Genomic DNA, 23622 nt, shown 5'->3' on the forward strand with positions numbered 1-23622 from the left:
TCATTCCTACTCGAACATTCTTGTATGATCCAAGTATGACATCGTCAGATGAATCGTAACTTACACGGCTGTCAATGTTCATTTCATCGAAGCTTAGGACAGCCTAGGTGTAATCATTGCTGACTTAGTCTTAATTGAATCTAGTACTTCCTTTAAAATGCCTGATTGACACTTAAACTGCTTTGTCTATTTTTGGAGCGTTGACCGACAGGGCAAAAGACATTTGCAATGTCGTTCGAACTACATTGTACAGGTTTCTTTCTTTCTTTTTTTCCCTCCGACAGGCCCGGAATCTGTTGCTTGGGTGAAGCTCCTTACTATCCCCGTATTCTTGCTAGCAGAAGCAGATGTTTTGAGAGGTACACTATGTTTCTTTGTTTTCTTTATAGCTGCCATTTTTTGCTCCAATAAAGAGTTTCTGCTCTTCACAACAGCCAATTCTTTCTTCAAGCCCTTAATTAATTGCTCTTTGCTTATAGCGATCGGATCAGAAGGTATTTCTCTATTAATTGACTTGCCTAGTTTTGTTTTCTTGGGAGACAAACTTAAAACGTTTTTGAGAGCCGTCTTCTGCACTGCTCTGATGTTACTCTGACGTTTTCTTTGTCTTTTGTGTTAACAGAACCTATAGCAACAGGTTTATTTCTATGACAGTTAAAAACACTGGTGTCCAAAATTAAAGCAACAAACCACTATTTCCTCGTCCTGTGTCTAATTTACGATATAATCGTACACAACTGTCAACAGATGTCCCCAAAATAGCATTCTGCACGGAAGATGGCATTCCGGTCAACGAACAACCATGGCAGTGATGACGGGTGCCCCGTCAAACGCGATAGTGTTTCCGGGTAATCCAAATCCACAATATTTGTATACACGGTCATAGACGGTGCTGTACGGCACAGTGCAGACGCCTACCAGACTCTCTGCGGTGGACACAGGAAGAATGGAAGCAGGACAGTCGCAAAGTGATGTGGCCCAATGGCTTGCTGTTGCTGTTGTTCCTTGTCCTCCATCAGCTTTGCCCTGCCCTCTTCTCCTGCTCACTACTACTGCTACGTGTGAAGCTCCTTGTCCTACATGAACTACGTGTTGCCTTCTTGTGGTGATTGCTGCTGTATTGCTGCTGCAGCTGTAGTTGCTGCTCCTCATCCTACATCAGCTATGTCTTGCCCTCTTCCCCAGATTGGTGTTGTTGCCGCTATTACTGCTCCTTGTGTTACATCAACAACACATTGCCCTCTTCCCCTGCTTGCTGCTGCTGCTGCGGCTCCTCAACCTTCATCACTGTTGCCTCATCCTCTTCTCCTACTTATTGCTGCAGCTGCTGTTGCTGCTTGTCATCCTACATCAGCTATGTCTTGCCCTCATCCTCAGCTTGCTACGGTTGCCACTATTATTGCTCCTTGTGTTACATCAACAACACATTGCCCTCTTCCCCCGCTTGCTGCTGCTGCTGATGTGGCTCCTCATCCTCCATCAGTGCTGCCTCACCCTCATCCCCTACTTACTGCTGCAGCTGCTGTTGCTGCTCCTCATCCTACATCAGCTATGTCTTGCCCTCATCCCCAGCTTGGTGCTGTTGCCACTATTACTGCTCCTTGTGTTACATCAACAACACATTGCCCTCTTCCCCCGCTTGCTGCTGCTGCTGTTGTGGCTCCTCATCCTCCATCAGTGTTGCCTCACCCTCATCCCCTACTTACTGCTGCAGCTGCTGTTGCTGCTCCTCATCCTACATCAGCTATGTCTTGCCCTCATCCCCAGCTTGGTGCTGTTGCCACTATTACTGCTCCTTGTGTTACATCAACAACACATTGCCCTCTTCCCCCGCTTGCTGCTGCTGCTGTTGTGGCTCCTCATCCTCCATCAGTGTTGCCTCACCCTCATCCCCTACTTACTGCTGCAGCTGCTGTTGCTGCTCCTCATCCTACATCAGCTATGTCTTGCCCTCTTCCCCAGCTTGGTGCTGTTGCCACTATTATTGCTCCTTGTGTTACATCAACAACACATTGCCCTCTTCCCCCGCTTGCTGCTGCTGCTGCTGTTGTGGCTCCTCATCCTCCATCAGTGTTGCCTCACCCTCATCCCCTACTTACTGCTGCAGCTGCTGTTGCTGCTCCTCATCCTACATCAGCTATGTCTTGCCCTCATCCCCAGCTTGGTGCTGTTGCCACTATTACTGCTCCTTGTGTTACATCAACAACACATTGCCCTCTTCCCCCGCTTGCTGCTGCTGCTGTTGTGGCTCCTCATCCTCCATCAGTGTTGCCTCACCCTCATCCCCTACTTACTGCTGCAGCTGCTGTTGCTGCTCCTCATCCTACATCAGCTATGTCTTGCCCTCGTCCCCAGCTTGGTGCTGTTGCCACTATTACTGCTCCTTGTGTTACATCAACAACACATTGCCCTCTTCCCCCGCTTGCTGCTGCTGCTGTTGTGGCTCCTCATCCTCCATCAGTGCTGCCTCACCCTCATCCCCTACTTACTGCTGCAGCTGCTGTTGCTGCTCCTCATCCTACATCAGCTATGTCTTGCCCTCATCCCCAGCTTGGTGCTGTTGCCACTATTACTGCTCCTTGTGTTACATCAACAACACATTGCCCTCTTCCCCCGCTTGCTGCTGCTGCTGTTGTGGCTCCTCATCCTCCATCAGTGTTGCCTCACCCTCATCCCCTACTTACTGCTGCAGCTGCTGTTGCTGCTCCTCATCCTACATCAGCTATGTCTTGCCCTCATCCCCAGCTTGGTGCTGTTGCCACTATTACTGCTCCTTGTGTTACATCAACAACACATTGCCCTCTTCCCCCGCTTGCTGCTGCTGCTGTTGTGGCTCCTCATCCTCCATCAGTGTTGCCTCACCCTCATCCCCTACTTACTGCTGCAGCTGCTGTTGCTGCTCCTCATCCTACATCAGCTATGTCTTGCCCTCTTCCCCAGCTTGGTGCTGTTGCCACTATTATTGCTCTTTGTGTTACATCAACAACACATTGCCCTCTTCCCCCGCTTGCTGCTGCTGCTGCTGTTGTGGCTCCTCATCCTCCATCAGTGTTGCCCCACCCTCATCCCCTACTTACTGCTGCAGCTGCTGTTGCTGCTCCTCATCCTACATCAGCTATGTCTTGCCCTCATCCCCAGCTTGGTGCTGTTGCCACTATTATTGCTCCTTGTGTTACATCAACAACACATTGCCCTCTTCCCCCGCTTGCTGCTGCTGCTGCTGATGTGGCTCCTCAACCTCCATCACTGTTGCCTCATCCTCATCCCCTACTTACTGCTGCAGCTGCTGTTGCTGCTCCTCATCCTACATCATTATGTCTTGTGCTCTTTCTGTGCATACTGTTGGTGCTGCTCCTCATCCTACATCAGCTTTGCTTACCCTCTTTCCCTGTTTGCTTCTGCTGATGCAGCGCCTCACCTTCTATCAGCTATGCCTTACCATTTCCCTGCTTGCTGCTGCTGTTGCTGCTCCTTGTCCTCCATCAGCTATGCCTTGCCTTTCCCCCTGTTTGCTGCTGCTGCTGCCACTCTTGCTACTCCTCATCCTCAATCAAGTACACTTTGCCCTCTTCCCCTGCTTCCTGCTGCTGCTCCTCATCCTTCATAACTACACTTAGCCTTCTTCTCCTGTTTACTACTGCTGTTGTTGCTACTGGTCCTGTTTTGTGGGGCCATGAATGGCCATTGTGCAGGTTGTTAAATTTCCTTAAACTGTATCATCTGGCACTGACCAGATTTAAATTTTGAAGAATCATGATTGGCCATTTCTTAATTTTTAAATTTTTTCTTCAAGTTTTGCTATCTGCACTGGCCGAGTTTTAAATTAAAGGGGGTTTTAGATGTTGTTGTTGGTGTGGTCTTCAGTCCTGAGACTGGTTTGATGCAGCTCTCCATGCTACTCTATCCTGTGCAAGCTGCTTCATCTCCCAGTACATACTGCAGCCTACATCCTTCTGAATCTGCTTAGTGTATTCATCTCTTGGTCTCCCTCTACGATTTTTACCCTCCACGCTGCTCTCCAATACTAAATTGGTCATTCCTTGCTGCCACAGAACATGTCATACCAACCGATCCCTTCTTCTAGTCAAGTTGTGCCACAAACTCCTCTTTTCCCCAATTCTATTCAGTACCTCCTCATTAGTTATGTGATGTCCCGATATGATCTTCAGCATTCTTCTGTAGCACCACATTTCGAAAGCTTCTATTCTCTTCTTATCTAAACTATTTATCGTCCACGTTTAACTTCCATACATGGCCACACTCCACGACTTCCTGACACTTAAATCCATACCCAACGTTAACAAATTTCTCTTCTTCAGAAACGCTTTCCTTGCCATTGCCAGTCTATATTTTATATCCTCTCTACTTCGACCATCATCAGTTATTTTGCTCCCCAAATAGCAAAACTCCTTTACTACTTTAAGTGTCTGATTCCCTAATCTAATTCCCTCAGCATCACCGGAGTTAAGTCGACTACATTCCATTATCCTCGTTTTGCTTCTGTTGATGTTCATCTTATATCCTCCTTTCAAGACACTGTCCATTCCTTTCAACTGCTCTTCCAAGTCCTTTGCTGTCTCTGACAGAATTACAATGTCATCGGCGAACCATAATTTTTTTATTTCTTCTTCATGGATTTTAATACCTACTCCGAATTTTTCTTTTGTTTCCTTTATTGCTTGCTCAATATACAGATTGAATAACATCGGGGAGAGGCTACAAACCTGTCTCACTCCCTTCCCAACCACTGCTTCCTTTCCATGTCCCTCGACTCATAACTGCCATTTGGTTTCTGTACAAATTGTAAGTAGCCTTTCGCTCCCTGTATTTTACCCCTGCCACCTTTTTAGATGTAGAGGCAGTATATTAATGGGGATGCATTCATTATTCATCATGTCCTTGGTTTCATATTGTTCAGGATCCTGTTTGTGGATGTGAATTGTGGTATAATATTCTTCTTTTCGTCTTTATCCGAATAATTGTGCAGCGTGTTGGCATTGACAGTTTTTCTTATTTTCTTAAATGTGTAAAATTCAAAATTAAACTAAACTGTGTTATTTCTCGTGGGTTTGTTTTTATAGTGTTAAAGAAAATTTTGGATTCACTTAGTTTTAAGCTCATCAAGCTGCAATAGCCTTTGGGTATATACTGAAAGTTGCTTAATGTGAAAATCGAAATTTGCGCCTTATAATCGGTTTGATTAATGTGTTACTTGAAATTTGCATCTTATAATCTTTTGTAATAAATGTTTTACAAGTGGTAAATTATGTTTACTCATAACCCAGTCCAGTCTTTCCACGTCATTTACTCTTGGTGCCTTGGCGCCAGTTGAATGGTAATTCAGAGCGTGGTTTTACCTGGGTCAAGGGGAGGTGCGTTTGTCCTTCTGACACCATTTACCAATAGTTGTTTTATTCCTATTTGTATTTTAATTTGATTTGTTCTCTTGTATGTGGGCACTAACTGAATTGTGATTTTTCATATATTTATTGATGAGCATGGGGTCTCGTGGCTGTCCTGATTTATCCCTTTTGTTTATGGAACATTTGGCATATGAGCTCAGAATACGCAGCCTTCCATGTGATGGTAGCATTATGGAACAGGCGACTCACTTGTGCACATGTTTGGACAACCCCTTGATTATCAGTACTGACGGCATTGGCAAAGTAGATACACTGCTAGCTGATTACCCCACTGATATATCGGCTTTCCGTCAGAATGTGAAATTTTTAGAAAGTAGTCACCTCACCTGTAAGGAGATTTATAGGCTTTGATGGAGCTTGTTCATAAGGATAACCGTTTATGTGATATTCAGCAGTTTGAGCTTCATGCTGAGCAGATTAATTTAGCCCAGCATTTGCATATGCAGGCGCGGGATTTGCAAGATAGTATAAGCAATCTCGGATGAAAGGACTTAGGGGCCACGATTGGGCAGCATGAGTCGTCTACCGAACAGCTACCTCTAGGACGTAGTAGTAAAGTCATAGGTGCAGTGAATGGGCCAGCTGGGGATTCCTTCAGTAAATTGCATAATCCATTGGTGCTTTTGCTTGAATGGATCGAGTAACTTTCTGTAGACAGGTTGAGCCAGGTAGAATCCATCTTGTGGCTTGCAGGCAGATTTACATTTCATGCTGATGCTTTAGGAATTTCCCATAGTATTGTGCTTCGTTTCTTGCACCAATTAATGCTTGGTATATTGAGCCACATATTCTCTTAAATTTTACAGGAACACAGGGCTTTGAAGGATCTGCGAAAACGTATTATCAGGTTGAAATTATCATCCTGTATTAAGAGTGAATTTGAAGGGAGGCATTTTTGGCGTATTCTGGCCTCCCAAACAACCTTATCCAGGCATACTGAGGAGATTCGGACTGAGCCTTGAAATTGCAGTTTACGGAGCTGCAAGTACTTGACAACATACGGGTAGTCATGAAGCCGGAGGGCCGCTCGCGGATTACATGCTTCAATAAAGCTATTACCTTTGTTGAATTAGATGCTTTGGTTTCCGTTACTGAAGAGTTGAGCTTCGCATATCAACAGTGGGACAGGGGAGTTAGAATGTAATTACCAGTGTGCCTGCATGGACTTCGAACAACCTAAAACTACTTTCTTGCGGAAGGACAAGCACAAGGCGTGCATTTGGTGCAACGGAGAGGGGCATTTCATGTGTAGGTGCCTAGTCAAACAGCGTGGGAAGACGAACACCTCACGCCATTGGAGGCAAGAGAAGCGTATAGCTGAGGTTTACTGAAGTGCTATGTTCGTATTGAGGCTGTGGTGGCGAAGCCTCTGCCTTATCTTTGTGCCCAACAGAGTCAGGAGCCCGTGTGTGCAATTACTGATTCTGCTTCCTTCCTTGAGTACCGGCGGTTCTTAGAATTTGCAAGTTGCCTTGCCTATGCCCCTCCTCCTGGGAATGTTGGGCTGTTAATGGGCAAACACAGCCCTGTGGTTGAGGAGTTGCGAGCGAACTTGAGTGTTTCGAACGTTTCCTTGCTCATTATCTAGGTGATGGTTAACAATTTATTGGTGAACTTGATTTTGTATTACGATTTTATACACGGCATGGGTTTGATGTTGGACTGTCGGATAGCGTTGTTCACTTTTAAGTTTCATTCTGCTGAGAGGTTGGCCTTGTGCCCCTGTCGAAGTTCATTGGGGATCTTTAATGTGTTACTATTTATCTTAAAAAATCGGAGGTCAGTCACTTGGGTCCAGTCGAGGCGAACCAGCTTTTGGAAGTACTTAGTCGCTTCCTGGAGGTGTTGACAGACAAACTGCGCATTACCAGTAAAACTGAGCGTAAGGACCGCCTTAGTGTTAAGATTTCCGTGAGGCAAGCTCCTTATAGGTTTTCTCCCCCGAAGATGAGGAGTTTGTGTGGTTTGATTGATGGTGTATTGCACAAGGGGGTCATTAGGCCTTCCACGTTACCTTATGTCTTTCGTCCAGTGGTTGATTACAGGATAGCCAATGAAAAGGTGGTTGTGGAAGCTGTACTGCTTTCCAACTTTGAGCTTCCATCTGTCGCCCAAATGGAAGCATCTAAATCTGCGGTAGTGGCACTTCTCTTGCAAGAACAAAACGGTGAGTGACGTCCAAAACCCTATGCGTTGAGGAAATTGTCATCCTCTGAGATGAAATATTCTATGTGTGAGTGGGGAGCCTTGGCAGTCCTCTTCGCTCTCGAAAGAATCAAGTTTTATCTGAAGCACAGAGAGTTTCTTTTAGAAACCAATGACCAGGCCCTTATCTGGGTTCTGGTGCGTCCCCGAAAAACTGGGCAAATTGCTCGATGTGTGATCCACATTTCTGGCTTTCACTGTGGGCATATTAGGGGCCCTCGTAATCTGGTGGTAGATGCCCTAAGTCGGATGTTCGAGGGCGAGGGGCTAGGTTGCAGTGAGCAGGCGGATTCCTCTGATGATTGGATGATATAACTGAGGTTCTGGGGCTGTTTGTGAATTTAAAGAGTGAACAGGAAGATGACTCTGTGACTGCAGATATGAAGCAGAGATTACTGTGTGGAGAATAGGTGTCCAGGTATGGTCAGCATAGAGGACTGCTTTGCTACATTGTAGAGTGAACGCAGTCCTTGCAGCTGTTTGTCTAAGGAACTGGTAGTGCCCATATTTCGTTTTTCCCACAACACAATGGTAGGCAGGCATATAAGGATTTATAAAACTATTGCTTAGATCAAGCAATATGTTACTTCGCCTACCCTTTATAAAGATGGTCAGAGACTAGTGAAGAGTGTGGAAGCTGTAAGAGCTGTAACACTAGCCCTAATTCCTGTAAAGAGTTTATGCAGTCAGCCAGGAAGTAGCATCCTATGAGTAAAATTTTTATTAGTTACATAGAGCCGCTCCCATGTACTCGCACTGGAAACAGGTGTATCTTGACGGCTGTGGAAGCCTTTTCCCATTTTTGTTGTCTGGTTCTGAGCAGAGGGCTCCTTTATCTATTCATAATCTGTCCGAGATTTTATCCATTTTTGGGCCACCCAGAATGCAAATTAAAGGTAATGCGCCTACCTTTATTTCCAAGGTACGAGGGTCGTTCAATATGTAATGCCCCACAATATTTTTAAAAAAGCCATCAACACACATAGACAAACGTCCTTGTTGGTGCTTCACTTTTGATGTTTGTTTTGTGCGCCGGTGGAGTTTCGAACCGTTCTGGCAGATGTCAGAGGCGTAGTACAGGGTCAAAATGGCATCTATGTAGGATTCACGTTACAAGCAGCGTGCTATTAAATTCTTGTGTGCAGAAAAAGAAACCACAGTGAACGTCCATAAACGTTTGCGTGCAGTGCACGGCGATGCTGCAGTTGATAGGAATGCAACTGGGTGACGGGTAAAGAAAGTTACAGCCCCAGGAAATGCAGAAACAGAGCTCCATGATCAATCACGCTTGGGACGTCCTGTCACAGCCACTGCTCCCGCCATGCTGAATCGTGTGGCTATCATTATTCGTGCCGACTGGAGCATAACAACTCGACAATTGGCCCTACAGTTGTCGGTCAGCGTCTGCAATGATCGGGCCTCTCGGATATTCAAAGAGCTCAAGATGGGTTCCACAAATGCTCACAGCGGACACAAGATTCGAAGGAAGGCCATTTTATCTGTATTGTTGGAGCTTAAAGATTCTCTATGGGGAACACACTTTGAAGATGACGAGAGTGTCAGTCACGCAGTGAAGACATGGCTACGCTACAGGACAAGATGCCTCGAGATGACTGGGTGTTTGTGTTGTCCTCATCATTTCATCATCATCCAGGAAAGTGGCGAAATTGGGCTGAGCAAAGGTTGGGACATTGTACGGGCGCTGATAACCGCGCCGTTGAGCGCCCTACAAACCAAAACATCATCATCATCATACAGGACAAGAGTGTTAACCAGCAGGGAACACACGCTCTTTCACAACATTGGCATAATGCCATATAACGTGAAGGAGACTATGTAGAAAAATAGGACATCGACAAGACATGTTGATGTATATTGTCACCAAATTCTGACTCTGAACAATCAATATGTTCTGGGGAAAAAAGTGGGGCATTACTTATTGAACGACCCTCGTATTTATGAGATTCTGCTATGAGAACACCGTCCAGCATCTCACCACTACACCTTATTATCGACAGCTGTCCTTTGTGGAATGAGCGAACTGCAACCCAAAGGCAGCTCTCCTTATATATTACAGCAAATCTGAGAAGAAGTGGGCTCTGTTGACACCCTGGCTGAACTTCCCATTCAACACTGCACACTACAAGACTCTTAATGCCTCCCCCACCTCCTGTGCTTTAGCTTATCTGGTTAGTCCCCCCTTGCAAATCTTTGATGTATTAACGATCTCCCCCTGGAGCAGGTTACTCTAGGAGTTATAGAGCAGAACTGATGGAGGTCTAAGCGGAATATGATTTTGCACACAAGAGGTCGGCCCACCATTACAATCAAGGCCGATGGGGTTCAAGGCTAAGGCTGGGGACTGGGTGTTCACGCGCAATCCCAGCATTGCATATAAAGGGGGACTGAGTTTCGCTAGTAACTTCGGCCCTCATTTCCTGGGACCGAATCAAAATGTGAGGATTCTGAGCACTGTGAAACTTCTTGTGTACAACCAGAGCATTGCAAATTCATGTTAGGAGGTCAAGAAAAGCCAATAAGCAGACCCTGGAGGAGTGAAGTAGGGCGCTATTGTTTTGGTGGGGGAGATTGAGCCGTGGTGGCTTCCTTCCTTCAAATCTCGCGCCCTGTACACTAGAGCAGTAGCGCTTTCTCGCCACAGAGTACCATCCAATTAGGGAACACAGCTGTGAACCTGCAGTCAGTCTTGCGGTTGCTGTCAGGGGCAGTGTGGTTTCCAACATCAAGTGAGCTCCACTTCGAGTGATGCGCTGTGTGGGGCCCAAGATTAGTCACGTCAGCTGTTATGATTTTATATGGCGCCAGTGGACACAGCAGTTGTCCGATATTATTACCGAGTGTTCATCATTGTAGCAATCTTGGCCCTGTGCCTTCCTTGAGGGCCAAATTTATCAATTTGTATGTTTAAGTCATTTTCCTCTCATTTGGAGGTTCAGTTTGTATGAACAGATGTACAGGAGAGTCTGGTGTTTTGGAAAGTGTGATTCACTACGTACTTTGACATTTCGATTATGAGACCAGCTGTGCCTTCCTTCAGCCCAGTGAGCTTGGAGCTGGTTAAGCACGTTAGATGGGCGAAGTCTGGAGAAGGGGACACTGACGGTGACTGGGTTTGTTTCCCGTCCCAGTATTTTGCTACTCGGTGCTGCAAAGGGCTGCAACGTCTCAGCTGTGGTGCTAGTAAGCGTATGCTCACCAGTAAACCTGACACCATGAAACTGTGTAAATCATTGGTGGTTCAATGAGCAGAGAAATATTGACTCTAATGGAGGTCGCGCCTGTTAAGGAACCCTATCCTGATCAAATTATGGCAGATTGTGAAAGGGGGAAAGGGGCTAGTGGTGCCACAGTGCAGACACTCCCTTAGTTTGTTCCGGTCTTGCAGCTGTTGTGACACACAGAGGACACTGAATCGGTTGCCGACATCATCTCTGCCGAAGCCTGCTGCTTCCTGCATCACCTCATGCAAAAAAATGTGTGTGAAATCTTATGGGACTTAACTGCTAAGGTCATCAGTCCCTAAGCTTACACACTACTTTAACTAAATTATCCTAAGGACAAACACACACACGCGTGCCCGCGGGAGGATTCGAACCTCCGCCGGGACCAGCCGCACAGTCCATGACTACAGCGCCCGAAGACCGCTCGGCTAATCCCGATCGGCTCACCTCTTGCAGCAAGGAATTAAATTAAGTAGCTTTGTTATGGGCTTCTGCCGCAATAATTGTAATATTTGGTTTTATTCTCCTTTTGCTAAAGAGGCATCATCCTATCTTATGTTGTGAGTTTAGAAGTTTCACTCTGTTGGGTTAATGTTTTACAAGGTCATGAACAGCTGTTCCCCAGGAAGATAAATTTTTTTAAGTTGTATCATATAGCGCTGGCCAGATTTAAATTTTGAAGAGCTGTAATTGGCCATTTATTAATTTGATAAATTTTTTCTTAATGTTTTGTAATCTGGTGCTGGCCGAATTTTTAATTAACGGGTTTTTTAAATGTAGAGACAGCTTATTAATGGGGATGCATTTGTACATAACTGTCTTTATTACCCATCACGTTACTGGTTTCAAATTAGTTGGGATCCCCTGTGTAGATGTAAATTGTGGTATAAGATTCTACAACGCAAACTGGTCGCCTGTATCAGAACAATTACATAGCATGTTGGCACTGACAGTTATTTTCCTTTTCCTAAACGTGTAGAATTCACAGTTGGACTAAATTCTGTTATTTACTGTTCAAGTTTTATTTAGGGGCCCTTGAGCTTGTTTTAATATTGTTAAAGAAATTTTCAGATTCACTCATTTTCAACTTTATTAAGCGACAATGGCTGTTCGGTATATGCTGAAAGTTTCTTAATATGAAACTGGAAATTTACACATTACAATCAGTTTGCTTAATGTATAAGTGGAAATTTGGAGCTCATTTTGTAATAAATGTTTTACAAATGCTAAATGATGTTTACATGAAACTCAGCCCAGTCCTTCCATGTAACTTCCTTTGCACACCTGGGCATCATTTGACTTGTATTACTTACTGCTCCTGCTGCTTCTCACCCTCCATCAGCTGCACCTCGCCCTTTACTCCTGCTTGCTGATGTTGTTGATACTGCTGCTCATCATCCTCCAATAGTAATGCCTTGGCTCCCTCCCCTGGCTGCTGCAGCAGCTGTTGCTGTTTCTTGTCTTCCATCAGCTACATGTAGCACTCTTACCTTCCTTGCTGCTGCAGCTGCCATTGCCGCTCATTGCCCTCCATCAACTAGAGTATGTAGCACGGGCGCCTTCCACTGTTTGCTGCTGCTGCTACTTTTTATGGTCCTCATTCTCTGTCAGCTACGTCTTGCCTTCTTGTTCTGCTTGGTGCATCTGCTGCTGTTGCTGCTCCTTATTCTCCATTAGCCACGCCTTGCCCTCTTCCCCTGCTGGCTGCTGCTCCTACCGCTGGTGATGCTGCTCAACCTTCATCAGCTACACCTTGCTCTCTTCCTCTGCTTGCTGCTGATGTTGCTGATATTCCTCGTCTTCCATCAGCTGTGCCTGTCCCTCATCCTCTACTTGGTGCTGCTTCTGCTGTTGGTGCTCCTCATTCTCCATGAGCTATGCCTTGCCCTCTTCCCCTGGTTGATGCTGCTGGTGCTGCCGTTGCAGCCCCTCATCCTCCGTCGGCTACGCCTAGCCCTCTTAACTGCTCGGTGCTGCTGCTATGGCTGGTGCACCACCTCAGCCTCCATCAGATTTGCCTTGCCCTCTCCCTGCCTTGCTGCTGCTTCAGTTTCAGCATCAGCTCGTTGCGGATCACAAAGGCCACTGCAGCTGCGGCCACTTTTTGTCCTCGGCCTGGCTCCTCAGCCTCCTCTCGCCTTGCTGTGTTCTCCAACGCTTTCCTCTGACGCTGCTGATGTGTACGTCGCTCTGCTAGAGTCCCTCTGTCATGTGATATCTCACCCAATGCTGTTCAGAAGATGGCTGTCAAGGAGTCTGAGGAGAAGCCTCGATCCTTGACCCCAGTCCCAACCTGCTCCAGAACTAGACTGGTCTCCAGCTCCAGCATAATGCTCCCCACCTCATCGTGCTCCTGAGAAGATTCTGTGTCGGCTGGTAAGTCCTACGAGCTGTAGTCGTTGCCTCTGGATGTGCTGGTGGTACCCCAGAGTTCACCATGCTGTTGTCATGAGAGGAGAAGCACACCACAGTGAGTGCAGCCCCTCTGGCAAAGGCACAGTCAGTAGTAATTCCAGATCAGTGTCCAGCGCCATCGTCAGTATCAACAGGCTAGTGATGGCACATCTGCAAAGGACCATGGCCACTGCTTGTGGTGCTGTGGGACTGTGATGCAATGGGGACCACAAATACTCAATGCATCATATGGTATATTTTGGATCCCACGGTGTAATGATACTGCAATGTAAGAGTGTCAACTGATGAGTCCCTAGTGCATTTCTGTAACAATACCAAGTATCAGTATGTGAACATATAGACCACCTGTTGACTGTGCATTTAACGGCTCGCTCTGCCGCAAGCTGCTTGCCTGCTCTGTTTGTCTTGTGATGTGTCTGGACTACGACTCCACTTTTCATTTGTTCACATTCACTCCTAGGCACAGAGTTGGTGCAGTGTATGTTTCTTTTTATCTGTCTGACAAGCCAAAGTCATGTCGTTTCCTATGAGTGTTACGTTTTTTCATTATATTGATACATGTAGGCATATTAATAAAATTTTTCCCAAAGTATGTAAACTAATGATTATGTACTTTTTCCCACTGATATAAGGGTTTGTAAACAGTGATAAATTTTCTTTGTTACGTTTTTACTTTTGATACGGTATAGATCCAAAGATGACAGCAAGATTCTGTCGAACCAGTTTATTACGAAATAAAATAAAAATACCAAGTGATCCTGGCTGCAGAAGATTTTCCTATTTAATCAGCATTGGAATTTTACGAAATGCATGTGACTTCTCGGAATGTTAGTTGTCCTAGGGACTGGGACCAGGAGGGTGTCAGTAACAAACAGTCGTTTTGTTAACTCAGAGGAAGGTAAGAGAGTATTCATGTACTTCCACAATTGTAAGGTAAAGTCTTTAGAAACTTCTTGGCAAACTGAAACGGAACAAGACTTACGAAATGAAATCCATTGTGGTGTTCTGAGAGGAATCATCAAAGTAGATCGCTTGTGGACATTAGGGAAATTCGGATCAGCTTTATGATCGGCTTTCAGTACTTCCTGGCAAAATTCAACTTGTGTTTCTTAACAGGGAGAAGCCACCTGACGTAATTTCTCAACTGACTCCATATTAGCCGCTGACTGTACATGTGTTACAATACCCGTTATTGCAATTTCCACCTTTTGTTGATTTTTCAAATGAGAGGTGCTGAAAACACAGCAGTATTTATTAATGCTGTCCACATGAAAATGAGAAAAAGGTCAAAATTGCAATAGTGGAAATTGTAATAAATGTACAGACAAGTGTGAATATAAATTCATTTAAAAATTTTTACGAGATGTCAGCACGCAACGAATACAACTGACGTCATTTCTATGGGCGTATTACAGGGCCGTCACGGTTTACGAAATGTATGTAAATGGCGTAATAGATAACCAGAAAATTCATAAGTCTGTTTTCTGATGACGCAAAGTAGCCAGACCCCATAAAATTGAACTAAAAGTAAGAAGACTTCCATATCAAACTGAGATTCGTTGGAAGAATCTTAAAGAAATGTAAATTAAACCATCAGAGACTTCGATGCATGCAATGGTGCGAAGCAGTACACATAGCGAAGTCACCAACACAAGACGGTAGCCAAACGTCTTGTGGTAGCAAAACGTCAGACTGCGTGCCTAAGACCATAGCAGCGACAGACGCATGAAATCTGTTCTCTGGGGCCAGGCTGGCACAAAAAAAAAAAAAAAAAAAAAAAAAGCACTTGGCTGTCACAACAGGAAGAAACAGGTATCTTTTACAAATTTCCGGCTCAGCAGTTTTGCTTCTGGCACTGAGGGTTTCCGACTTCTGTATAGAAGCCTGTTTTGAACAAGGGACTACTCTATCCGATGTCAGCATTACGAAGAACCTGCTATCGAAGCATATTGCAGATAACGTTGAACCACATTCCACAGAGAACAATTTCGAGGTGTGCCGTATTCACATAGCGAGAACGAATCCAAAATTTCTCATATGGTTAAAAACAATGCAAATAAGTCTTTAGGTGGTAGTCCACTCTACAAATAATATCTGAAGAAACCACGCTTATTTTGCTAGAATAGTGAACATCTGTTTGCATCTTTGTTTGTTCACTTGGACTACACCATGGTATACAGTCGTGGAAATCAGTCTAAAGTCATCGATGTATGTAGGAAAATTAACATTTTCAGTTGGAACAGTTCCGAATAGTGTATATGCAGTAGTACGAGAGCCATTGTACTGAAAAATGCAGTCAAATGGTATCGCATTTGATGTCAGTGGTATAGCATATAACAAGACATCAACGATTCAGGTGGTAGAGGCAGGCACGCGATATAAAGTAAGTCAGCTCTGTGCGGTGTTACTGTGTGTGTGTACGTGCCTTTTCTGCAGATACGAAACAGACACCATTAGTGACAGAGCGCATAATGTGCATAAAGCACGATTATGACATAGCCATGTGGGAAAAAATTATCATGTGACAAACAAAGCGAAAATCGGTGCGTAGATGGAAATGGGACTCTCCAATCGTCAAATCACCAAGAATTTGAGCCGTTCAAGTACTGTGATTAATAATTTCGTCAATTCGGTGCACGATATCTACCGGACGGAAGATATGGGCAAAGTAGGAAATTGTCTAAGGCATCGAAACGGTTACTTTTCCACAAAGTAAGGGCCAAAAAACGTTATTCTTCTCAGTTTGTTACTGATTTACAGTTGTCGGTAACTGTCCAACGTGTTAACACAAATTATTTGAATTGAAAAGATCTTGCATTCAAGAAACGATTGCAGGAACCTGCTCTAACGCCCAGACATAAACGAGATAGACTGGATGTGATAGGGCAAACCACGCACACTGTACAGGAACGATGCGTCGAACACCAGCGGTACACACGTCTTCTTCAGTCCAACAAATCAGCAGTTGCCGAACATTGCATATCTACTGGCCATGCCATGGGTTATAAAGATGTTAAGATTTTAACTACTGCTTCATCTTTCTGGGACTAAGTTGTTAAGGAAGCTGTGCAAATACAACTATCCGACAACCTGCTAAACCGTGACGAAGGATTTCATCTCGACAATGCTTGGAAACCGCTTATTTCACACCTTCGTTCGGAAAGAATTTCTGCATCTTCACTTCCGACAGATGTTACCACTTTTAAAGATTAATTATTTATTTACAAGGACGGTGGATTCGCAGCAGCACTATTTCGTTTGCACTCTGCGCTTATATGTTTATCTTTGCTATATACATCTTATCTATGACTAGCGCAGTAGTGGCGACTTTGATATCTTTGGACGCATTCGCTTTCAGTCCTCAGCAGCTTTGTATCACGTGACTCTCCGTATAAATAGGCACGCGCAAACGCTATGAACTCAGTCTCCGACTCGCCTTGAAGATGGCTGGGAGGTTTCTAGCCGAAATATCGCAAGAAGAATTGTCGCTGTCCCGAGTGCACGCCCGAAAGATGATGGAACAACAAGATAGACTGGAATTTGCTGAAAAACTTGTCATGTACTTGAGAGTGAATAGTGATGTTCTGTAATGAGAAGAAGTTTAATTTAGATGGTCCGCATCGATTTCAGTACGACGGACACTATATGATAACAGACCAGCAGGTAAGAATGAGCAGAAATTTGGGCAGGGGAAGTGTTATGATTTGGGCAGCCTTCTGCAGTAAAGGTTAATCACGCATTGCTTGGCTGAAAACTAGAATGAACTCTAGTATGTACACTGAGATGCTAGAGACAGAACAAATTATAATGTATGGGAACCTAGGGGACTGAAAGTCTAAAGGATCAACAAAATAATGCACCTGCACAGGTTTATGCACAATAAAAACTGGTTTGAAGATAGTGATATCGATGTTTTTCCTGGCCCTCACGTAGCCCGGATATGAACCCAGTGGGAAACATTTGGGGAATACTTGCAAGGTGTGTTTATCGCAATGGATGGCAATTTAGGTCGCATGTGAGCTGCAGGAAGTGGTACGAGCAGAGAGGGCGACAACTACACTGAACTGCACTGGAAGAGCTACAGACCGTAAGAAAATCAATGCCGAAGAGAATTTTTAATGTAATTAGAAAGAACGGAGATTGGACAAAGTACTAAGAATCCAAAAACACAGCAGTCCAATTTCCATTCGGGAAATGCAAAAGCGTTATTTTGTTACTCGTATTATGAAAGGAACTGTTTAATTCCATCATGATTGTTTATATCTTGTATGTACCTCCTATTTTCATAATAAGTTCGACACGTGTATGCTTCAGACATTGTATATTTCTTTCGTAGGAACCATGCCTTATATTGTACGTCAGATAATGCCATTATTCTAAAGGTCAAGAATAGTTGCAATGTAATTATCAGTCTTTATTTCGTGACAGATCTGTTACAGATTTCATTGCCATTTTCAGTAATCTGCAAATCCGAGGCGAACGGCCCTGTCGCAGTGTTAACACTGGTTGCCGTCAGATTACCAGCGTTAAGTGCTGTCAGGCTTGGATGGGTGAGGGGTAGCACTCATCACTCTTGAGGCCAGTCTAGGAGCCACTTGATTTGAAGTACACAACTGGCCATTAAAATTGCTACACCACAAAGATGACATGCTACAGAGCCGTATTTTAACCGACAGAAAGAAGATGCTGTGATATGCAAATGATTAGCTTTTCAGAGCATTCACACAAGGTTAGCGCCGGTGGCGACACCTACAACGTGCTAACATGAGGAAAGTTTCCAAACGATTTCTCATACACAAACAGCAGATGATCGGCGTTGCCTGGTGAAACGTAGTTGTGAAGCCTCGTGTAAGGAGGAGAAATGCGTACCTTCACGTTTCCGACTTTGATAAAGGTCGATTGTAGCCTATCGCGATTGCGGTTTATCGTATCGCGACATTGCTGCTCGCGTTGGTCGAGAGGCAATGACTGTTAGCAGAATATGGAATCGGTGAGTTCAGGAGGGTAATACGGAACGCCGTGCTGGAACCCAACGGCCTCGTATCACTAGCAGTCGAGATGACAGGCATCTCATCTGCATGGCTGTAGCGGAGCGTGCAGCCACGTCTCGGTCCCTGAGTCAACAGATGGGTACGTCTGCAAGACAACAACCATCTGCACGAACAGTTCGACGACGTTTGCAGCAGCATGGACTATCAGCTCGGAGACCATGACTGCGGTTGCCCTTGGCGCTGCATCACAGACAGGAGCGACTGCGATGGTGTACTCAACGACGAACCTGGGTGCATGAATGGCAAAACGTCATTTTTTCGGATGAATCCAGGTTCTGTTTACAGCATCATGATGGTCGCATCCGTGTTTGGCGACATCTCGGAGAACGCACATTGGAAGCGTGTATTCGTCATCGCCATACGGGCGTGTCACCCGGCGTGATGATATGGGGTGCCATTGGTTACACGTCTCGGTCACCTCTTGTTCGCACTGACGGCACTTTGAACAGTGGACGTTACATTTCAGATGTGTTACGACCCGTGGCTCTACCCTTCATTCGATCCCTGCGAAACCCTTTGGATACAGAAAATGTTCGACTGCTGCCCTGGCCAGCACATTCTCCAGATCTCTCACCAATTGAATACGTCTGGTCAATGGTGGCCGAGCAACTGGCTCGTCACAATACGCCAGTCACTACTCTTGATGAACTGTGGTATCGTGTTGAAGCTGCATGGGCAGCTGTACCTGTACACGCCATCCAAGCTCTGTTTGACTCAATGTCCAGGCGTATCAAGGCCGTTATTACGGCCAGAGGTGGTTGTTCTGGGTACTTATTTCTCAGGATCTATGCACCCAAACTGCCTGAAAATGTAATCACATGTCAGTTCTAGTATAAAATATTTGTCCAATGAATACCCGTTTATGATCTGCATTTCTTCTTGGTGTAGCAATTTTAATGGCCAGTAGTGTAGTTCCTCCAGTCACGGAAAGTGATGGCTGGGAGAGCAGTGTGCTGCCCGCATGCCCTCGACATCCACACTGAATGATGCCTGTTTTCTGAAGATGACACGGTGGCCGTTCGGTACCGTTAGGAGGTCTGAGGCCTCTGTGGACGGAGTCTGAGGACGTGGTGCAGGAGTGAAATTACTGTACGCAATGTTTGTATGTATGTGTGTGTGTGTGTGTGTGTGTGTGTGTGTGTGTGTGTGGAGTTGATCGGTAGTCGGAGCCAGTAGTGTAACTGTGAAATGCTGACATCGGCGTGTGGAGCTGGAAGCGGCCTGGAGAACGGGAGTGGCAGTTCGGTCTAGAATGGTGGAGAACGGAGAGGAGCAGCGTTCGCTTTCAGAGTTAAAGCGCTGCAGCAAACCTTCTGTAATTTCATGTATGGGTCGAGCGCAAGTAATTCTGATCAATTGAAGACTAAAGGACTGGTAGTTTTTGGGATTTACTAACAGTCAGGAAGGAATAGAAGTGTCTAAGGGTTCGAAGGAGACTAGTTTAAACCTTAATTTTCATAGTGCATGGAAGGATCGTTAATCAGAACACACAAATACAGAGACTAGATGAGACCTTACTTGTAGAAGTGTGAAAGGATGGAAGTGCCTGTCAAAGGATATGAATTAAAAGCCTTTTCACTTTTGATCCATATTGCCATATCCCTTTAACGGTTAGTCTATACAGAAATAAGTGTCGTAAGTCCTACGTAATACTTAAAAAAAAACTCCGTCCTAACAGCCCTCGTAAGGCCCAAGGATACCGACCGACCGCCGTGTCATCAACTGCTGATATGCGTCATGGGATGCATGTGGTCAGCACACGCCTCTCCTGGCTGTGTCAGTTTTTGTGACCAGAGCCGCTACTTCTCAATCATGTAACTCGACAAACGGCCTTACAAGAGCTGAGTGCACCTCGCTTGCCAACAGCGCTCTGCAGACCCAGACAGCGACCCCTCCAAGTGCTAGCCAAGACCAACAGCTCTTACCTGCGGCGATCAGAAGGGAACCGGCGTTACCACTGTGGCAAGGCCGTTGGCAAAGGTCCTAAGAGCCATCATTTATTTTTCAGTGTCCACCATAAGCTTTGTGTGACGATAGACTATGTTTATGTGTATGCATTTCTGCACTGGTTTCCCTACAGTTCGATGATCATGATGAATGGACGAAGGGTCTTCGTGACTTTCAGATGGGCCAATGATTTCCGTTTGGACGAATCCCGCTTTACCACAGGCTGAATGTCTTATGGTGAGGCTGGCGACGCAAAATAATTGCAGTTATCGGTGTTGGATATGCTGGTATAAGGGCTGACGATAGCAGTTAATTTGATTTAGGTTGTGCAATTAAGGGAGGGAAAGTTTCACTTGTCGGTGCCTGCCAGGATTGGTACCACTATGCCAGAATTTCATCTTCACTAGCTAGAGACATCGACCTTTAGCTGCACAACAGAGAAAATACTGCAGCTCAGTGTAACGCTGTTTTGAGGAACAACCATGAGTGAGGTTGCTCGGTTTTGTGCTTGTGTTGCTGTTTTCTCTTGAATGTAGTGGGATGCTGAAATCTGTTGCGAATATTTACTGTCTAAATGAGAAGTGTGGAATAAACAGTAGGGCCGTCTATTTCGGCTGAGTTTTGGGGAGTGCAATAAAGAAGGAAATAGAAAGTATTTAGTGCGAATAAAAATGGATCTAATAGTTGGCGTAGTTGGAGGCAGATAAGAAAGAGAGGAAGACAGATAAGAAAGAGAAAGAAGCTGAGAGGTCGCAAAAAATGGCCCAAAAGAAGAGAAATAGAGTCGAGAATAGGGCCGAGAAAGAGCTTGTGATGAAGGAACAGGATGAAGAAAGAAACAAGTGATTTTTAAGGTATAAGCAGAGCAGTTCAGATTAGTGCAGCAAGCAAGAAAAAATGATCTTAAACGAACAAACACGGTGAGAAGGAGAGAATTTAGAAGATGTAAATTTAACGCACTATATGGGAAAGATGACCATGTGCATTATCTCAAATGATGATCTTTCGGCCCCACAGGAATTAGATGTAGCCACCTAAGTGCCTCTGATAATGATGGGTTAGAAACCAAGAAAGAGAAAGATTTACCTGAACTAGGAGATGCAACTGAAGAGAGCAGACCAGATTTTGAAAGTGTTGGGGCACAATAGTGTATGTATTTCCCCACGGTTCGACCATCCTTGTGAACAATGCTTGGGTCTTGGTGATGTCAGATGGGCAGACTCAGACTACTTCGCCTTGTCTCATGGGGTGAACCTTTTATAGTGGGGCTGGCGACCCAAATTAATTAGAGTTATCGGTGTTGGGAGACTTGGTATAAAAGGCTGCCACTAGCAATTAAGTTAAGTAGTAAAATTAAGGGAGGGGATATTGCACTTTGCATTCTGCAGAGTGCACAGACATCCGTGCTGGGCCTGGACCGGAGCCGTGACTCGCCTTCACTCCCCCCCTCCACCCTGGAGACCAGCTAAAACACGGCCACCACGAAGGAGGGTAGGGCGACGACGAGAAGCACGACAGCAGTAGTTCTGGCGGGCAGAGGAGGTCCTCAGTGGAGAGTCGCAAGCTGAGGAGCCTGAAGCGGTGCCTGATGACCAGTGGACCTGAAATGTCTGTGGAGGAGGTGCTGCAGTAGGTACCATCCCCACCGCTAGCGCCGACGTGTTGGCTGACAGTGGCCACCAGCGCATCAAAGTCCAGCGGCACCACAGGCAGTGGCCGTGGTCTGTTGCAGATGTGCCACTACTGTCTGCGTGTTGCTGAGTATCGCGTCGGTCTCTGACCCAAACTCCACACTGACTGTGCGTTTACTAGGGGGCTTGGGGCTCAATGTGGTGTGCTCTTATCTCAGGATGACAGAGTCGCAGACTCTGAGGGACCGTCTTGCGCCTCCGGAGGTTATGGCCATAGGTTGCAGAACCTACCAGCTGACATGGACTCTTCTCAGGAGGTTGGCAATGTGAGGAGCATTATGCTGTAGGCGGAGGCCAGCTTGGTCCAAGAGCTCATTGGGTCCAGGACAGACGGTGGGTGCATCTCCTTGGACTTCATGACAGTCGTCTTCCGTACGACATTCGTCGAGATATCACCTGATAAAAGAACTCAAAAAGAGCGATCTACAGATCAGCAGCATCAGCGAAAAATGTAGGGGAGCACGGCATGGCGAGAGCGGGCTGAAGTGGCAGGCAAATGACAATAGGAGACTTTGGCCACAGTCGTCTCTGTGACCGACGACAAGCTGAAGCAGAAGCAGCAGCAGCAGAAGGCAGGGAAAGAGAGCAAGGCAAAGCTATTGGAGGACGACGAGAAGCACCAACAGTACAGCAGTACCAAGAGGCAGAAGAGGGCAAGCCGGCGCTGATATAGCATGAGGAGAAGGAACAGCTATAGCAGCAGAAAGCAGGAGCAGCTGAAAGGGCAGAGCTGACATAGGATGAGGGAAAGCAACAGCTTCAGCAGCACCAAGTGCAAGAAGAGGGCAAGGCACAGCCCATGAAGGTGGGGGAGCAGCAACACCATCAGCAGAAAGCTGAGGAAGGGGACAGAGTAGAGCTGACAGAGGGCGAGGAGCAGCAGCAGCAAGATGGGGAAGATGACAGGGCTTATCTGACGGAGGAGAAGGAGCAGCGGCAGTGGAAGCAAGTGGACGAAGAGGGCAAGGCGGAGCCGATGTAGGTGGGGTAGCAGCAACACCATCAGCAGAAAGCTGAGGAAGGGGGCAGGGCAGAGCTGACACAGGGTGAGGAGAAGCAGCAGCAAGCAGGGGAGACGAAAGTGCATAGCTGATGGAGCAGAACGATCAGCGGCAGCAGAAGCAAGTGGAGAAAGAGGGCAAGGCAGAGCCAATGTAGGTAGGGGAGCAGCAACACCATCAGCAGAAACCTGAGGAAGAGGGCTGGGCAGAGCTGACAGTTGGCAAGGAGCAGCAGGAGGAAGCAGGGGAAGACGACATGGCGTATCTGGCGGAGCAGAAAGAGCAGCGGCAGCAGAATCAAGTGGAGGAAGAGTGAAAGGCAGTACCAAAGTACTTCGGGGAGCAGCAACAGCATCAGCAGAAACCTGAGGAAGAGGGCAGGGCAGAGCTGACAGTTGGCGAGGAGCGACAGCATGAAGCAGGTCAAGATGACAGTGCGTAGCTGATGAAGCAGAAGTAGCAGCAGCAGCAGAATCAAGTGGATGCAGAGGGTAAGGCAGAGCCGATGTAGGTCAGGGTGCAGCAACACCATCAGCAGAAACCTGAGGAAGAATGCACGGCAGAGCTGACAGTTGGCGGGGAGCGGCAGCAGCAAGCAGGGGAAGAAGACAGTGTGTAGCTGTCGGAGCAGAAGGAGCAGCAGCAGC

At 46.0% G+C, this 23622-nt stretch overlaps 2 protein-coding genes across 2 annotated transcripts; both read left to right on the forward strand.

Annotated features, from left to right (window-relative positions):
* Nucleotides 1-1356: 1356 nt before the first annotated feature.
* On the forward strand, nucleotides 1357-3405 carry LOC126417036 (calphotin-like). Its single transcript, XM_050084928.1, has one exon. The coding sequence runs from the start codon at nucleotides 1357-1359 to the stop codon at nucleotides 3403-3405; it is 2049 nt and encodes a 682-aa protein (XP_049940885.1).
* A 9913-nt stretch (nucleotides 3406-13318) lies between these two features.
* LOC126417037 (putative cyclin-dependent serine/threonine-protein kinase DDB_G0272797/DDB_G0274007) lies at nucleotides 13319-22956 on the forward strand. Its single transcript, XM_050084929.1, has 3 exons — nucleotides 13319-13340; nucleotides 22497-22627; nucleotides 22714-22956. Exons 1-3 carry the CDS (start codon nucleotides 13319-13321, stop codon nucleotides 22954-22956), a joined length of 396 nt encoding a protein of 131 aa, XP_049940886.1.
* The last annotated feature ends 666 nt before the right edge of the window (nucleotides 22957-23622 follow it).

The sequence above is a fragment of the Schistocerca serialis genome, chromosome 8 (assembly GCF_023864345.2).
Source record: "Schistocerca serialis cubense isolate TAMUIC-IGC-003099 chromosome 8, iqSchSeri2.2, whole genome shotgun sequence".
Taxonomy (NCBI): Eukaryota; Metazoa; Arthropoda; class Insecta; order Orthoptera; family Acrididae; genus Schistocerca; species Schistocerca serialis.

Bases quoted from the DNA above. Each gene is read 5' to 3' on its own strand.
- LOC126417036 (XM_050084928.1), top strand. From the start codon at position 1,357: ATGTCTTGCCCTCATCCTCAGCTTGCTACGGTTGCCACTATTATTGCT.
- LOC126417037 (XM_050084929.1), top strand. From the start codon at position 13,319: ATGAGAGGAGAAGCACACCACA. The intron at 13,341-22,496 runs GTGAGTGCAGCC...CTTTGGCCACAG, and splicing joins GAGAGGAGAAGCACACCACA to TCGTCTCTGTGACCGACGAC. The intron at 22,628-22,713 runs GCAAGCCGGCGC...GAGCTGACATAG, and splicing joins GTACCAAGAGGCAGAAGAGG to GATGAGGGAAAGCAACAGCT.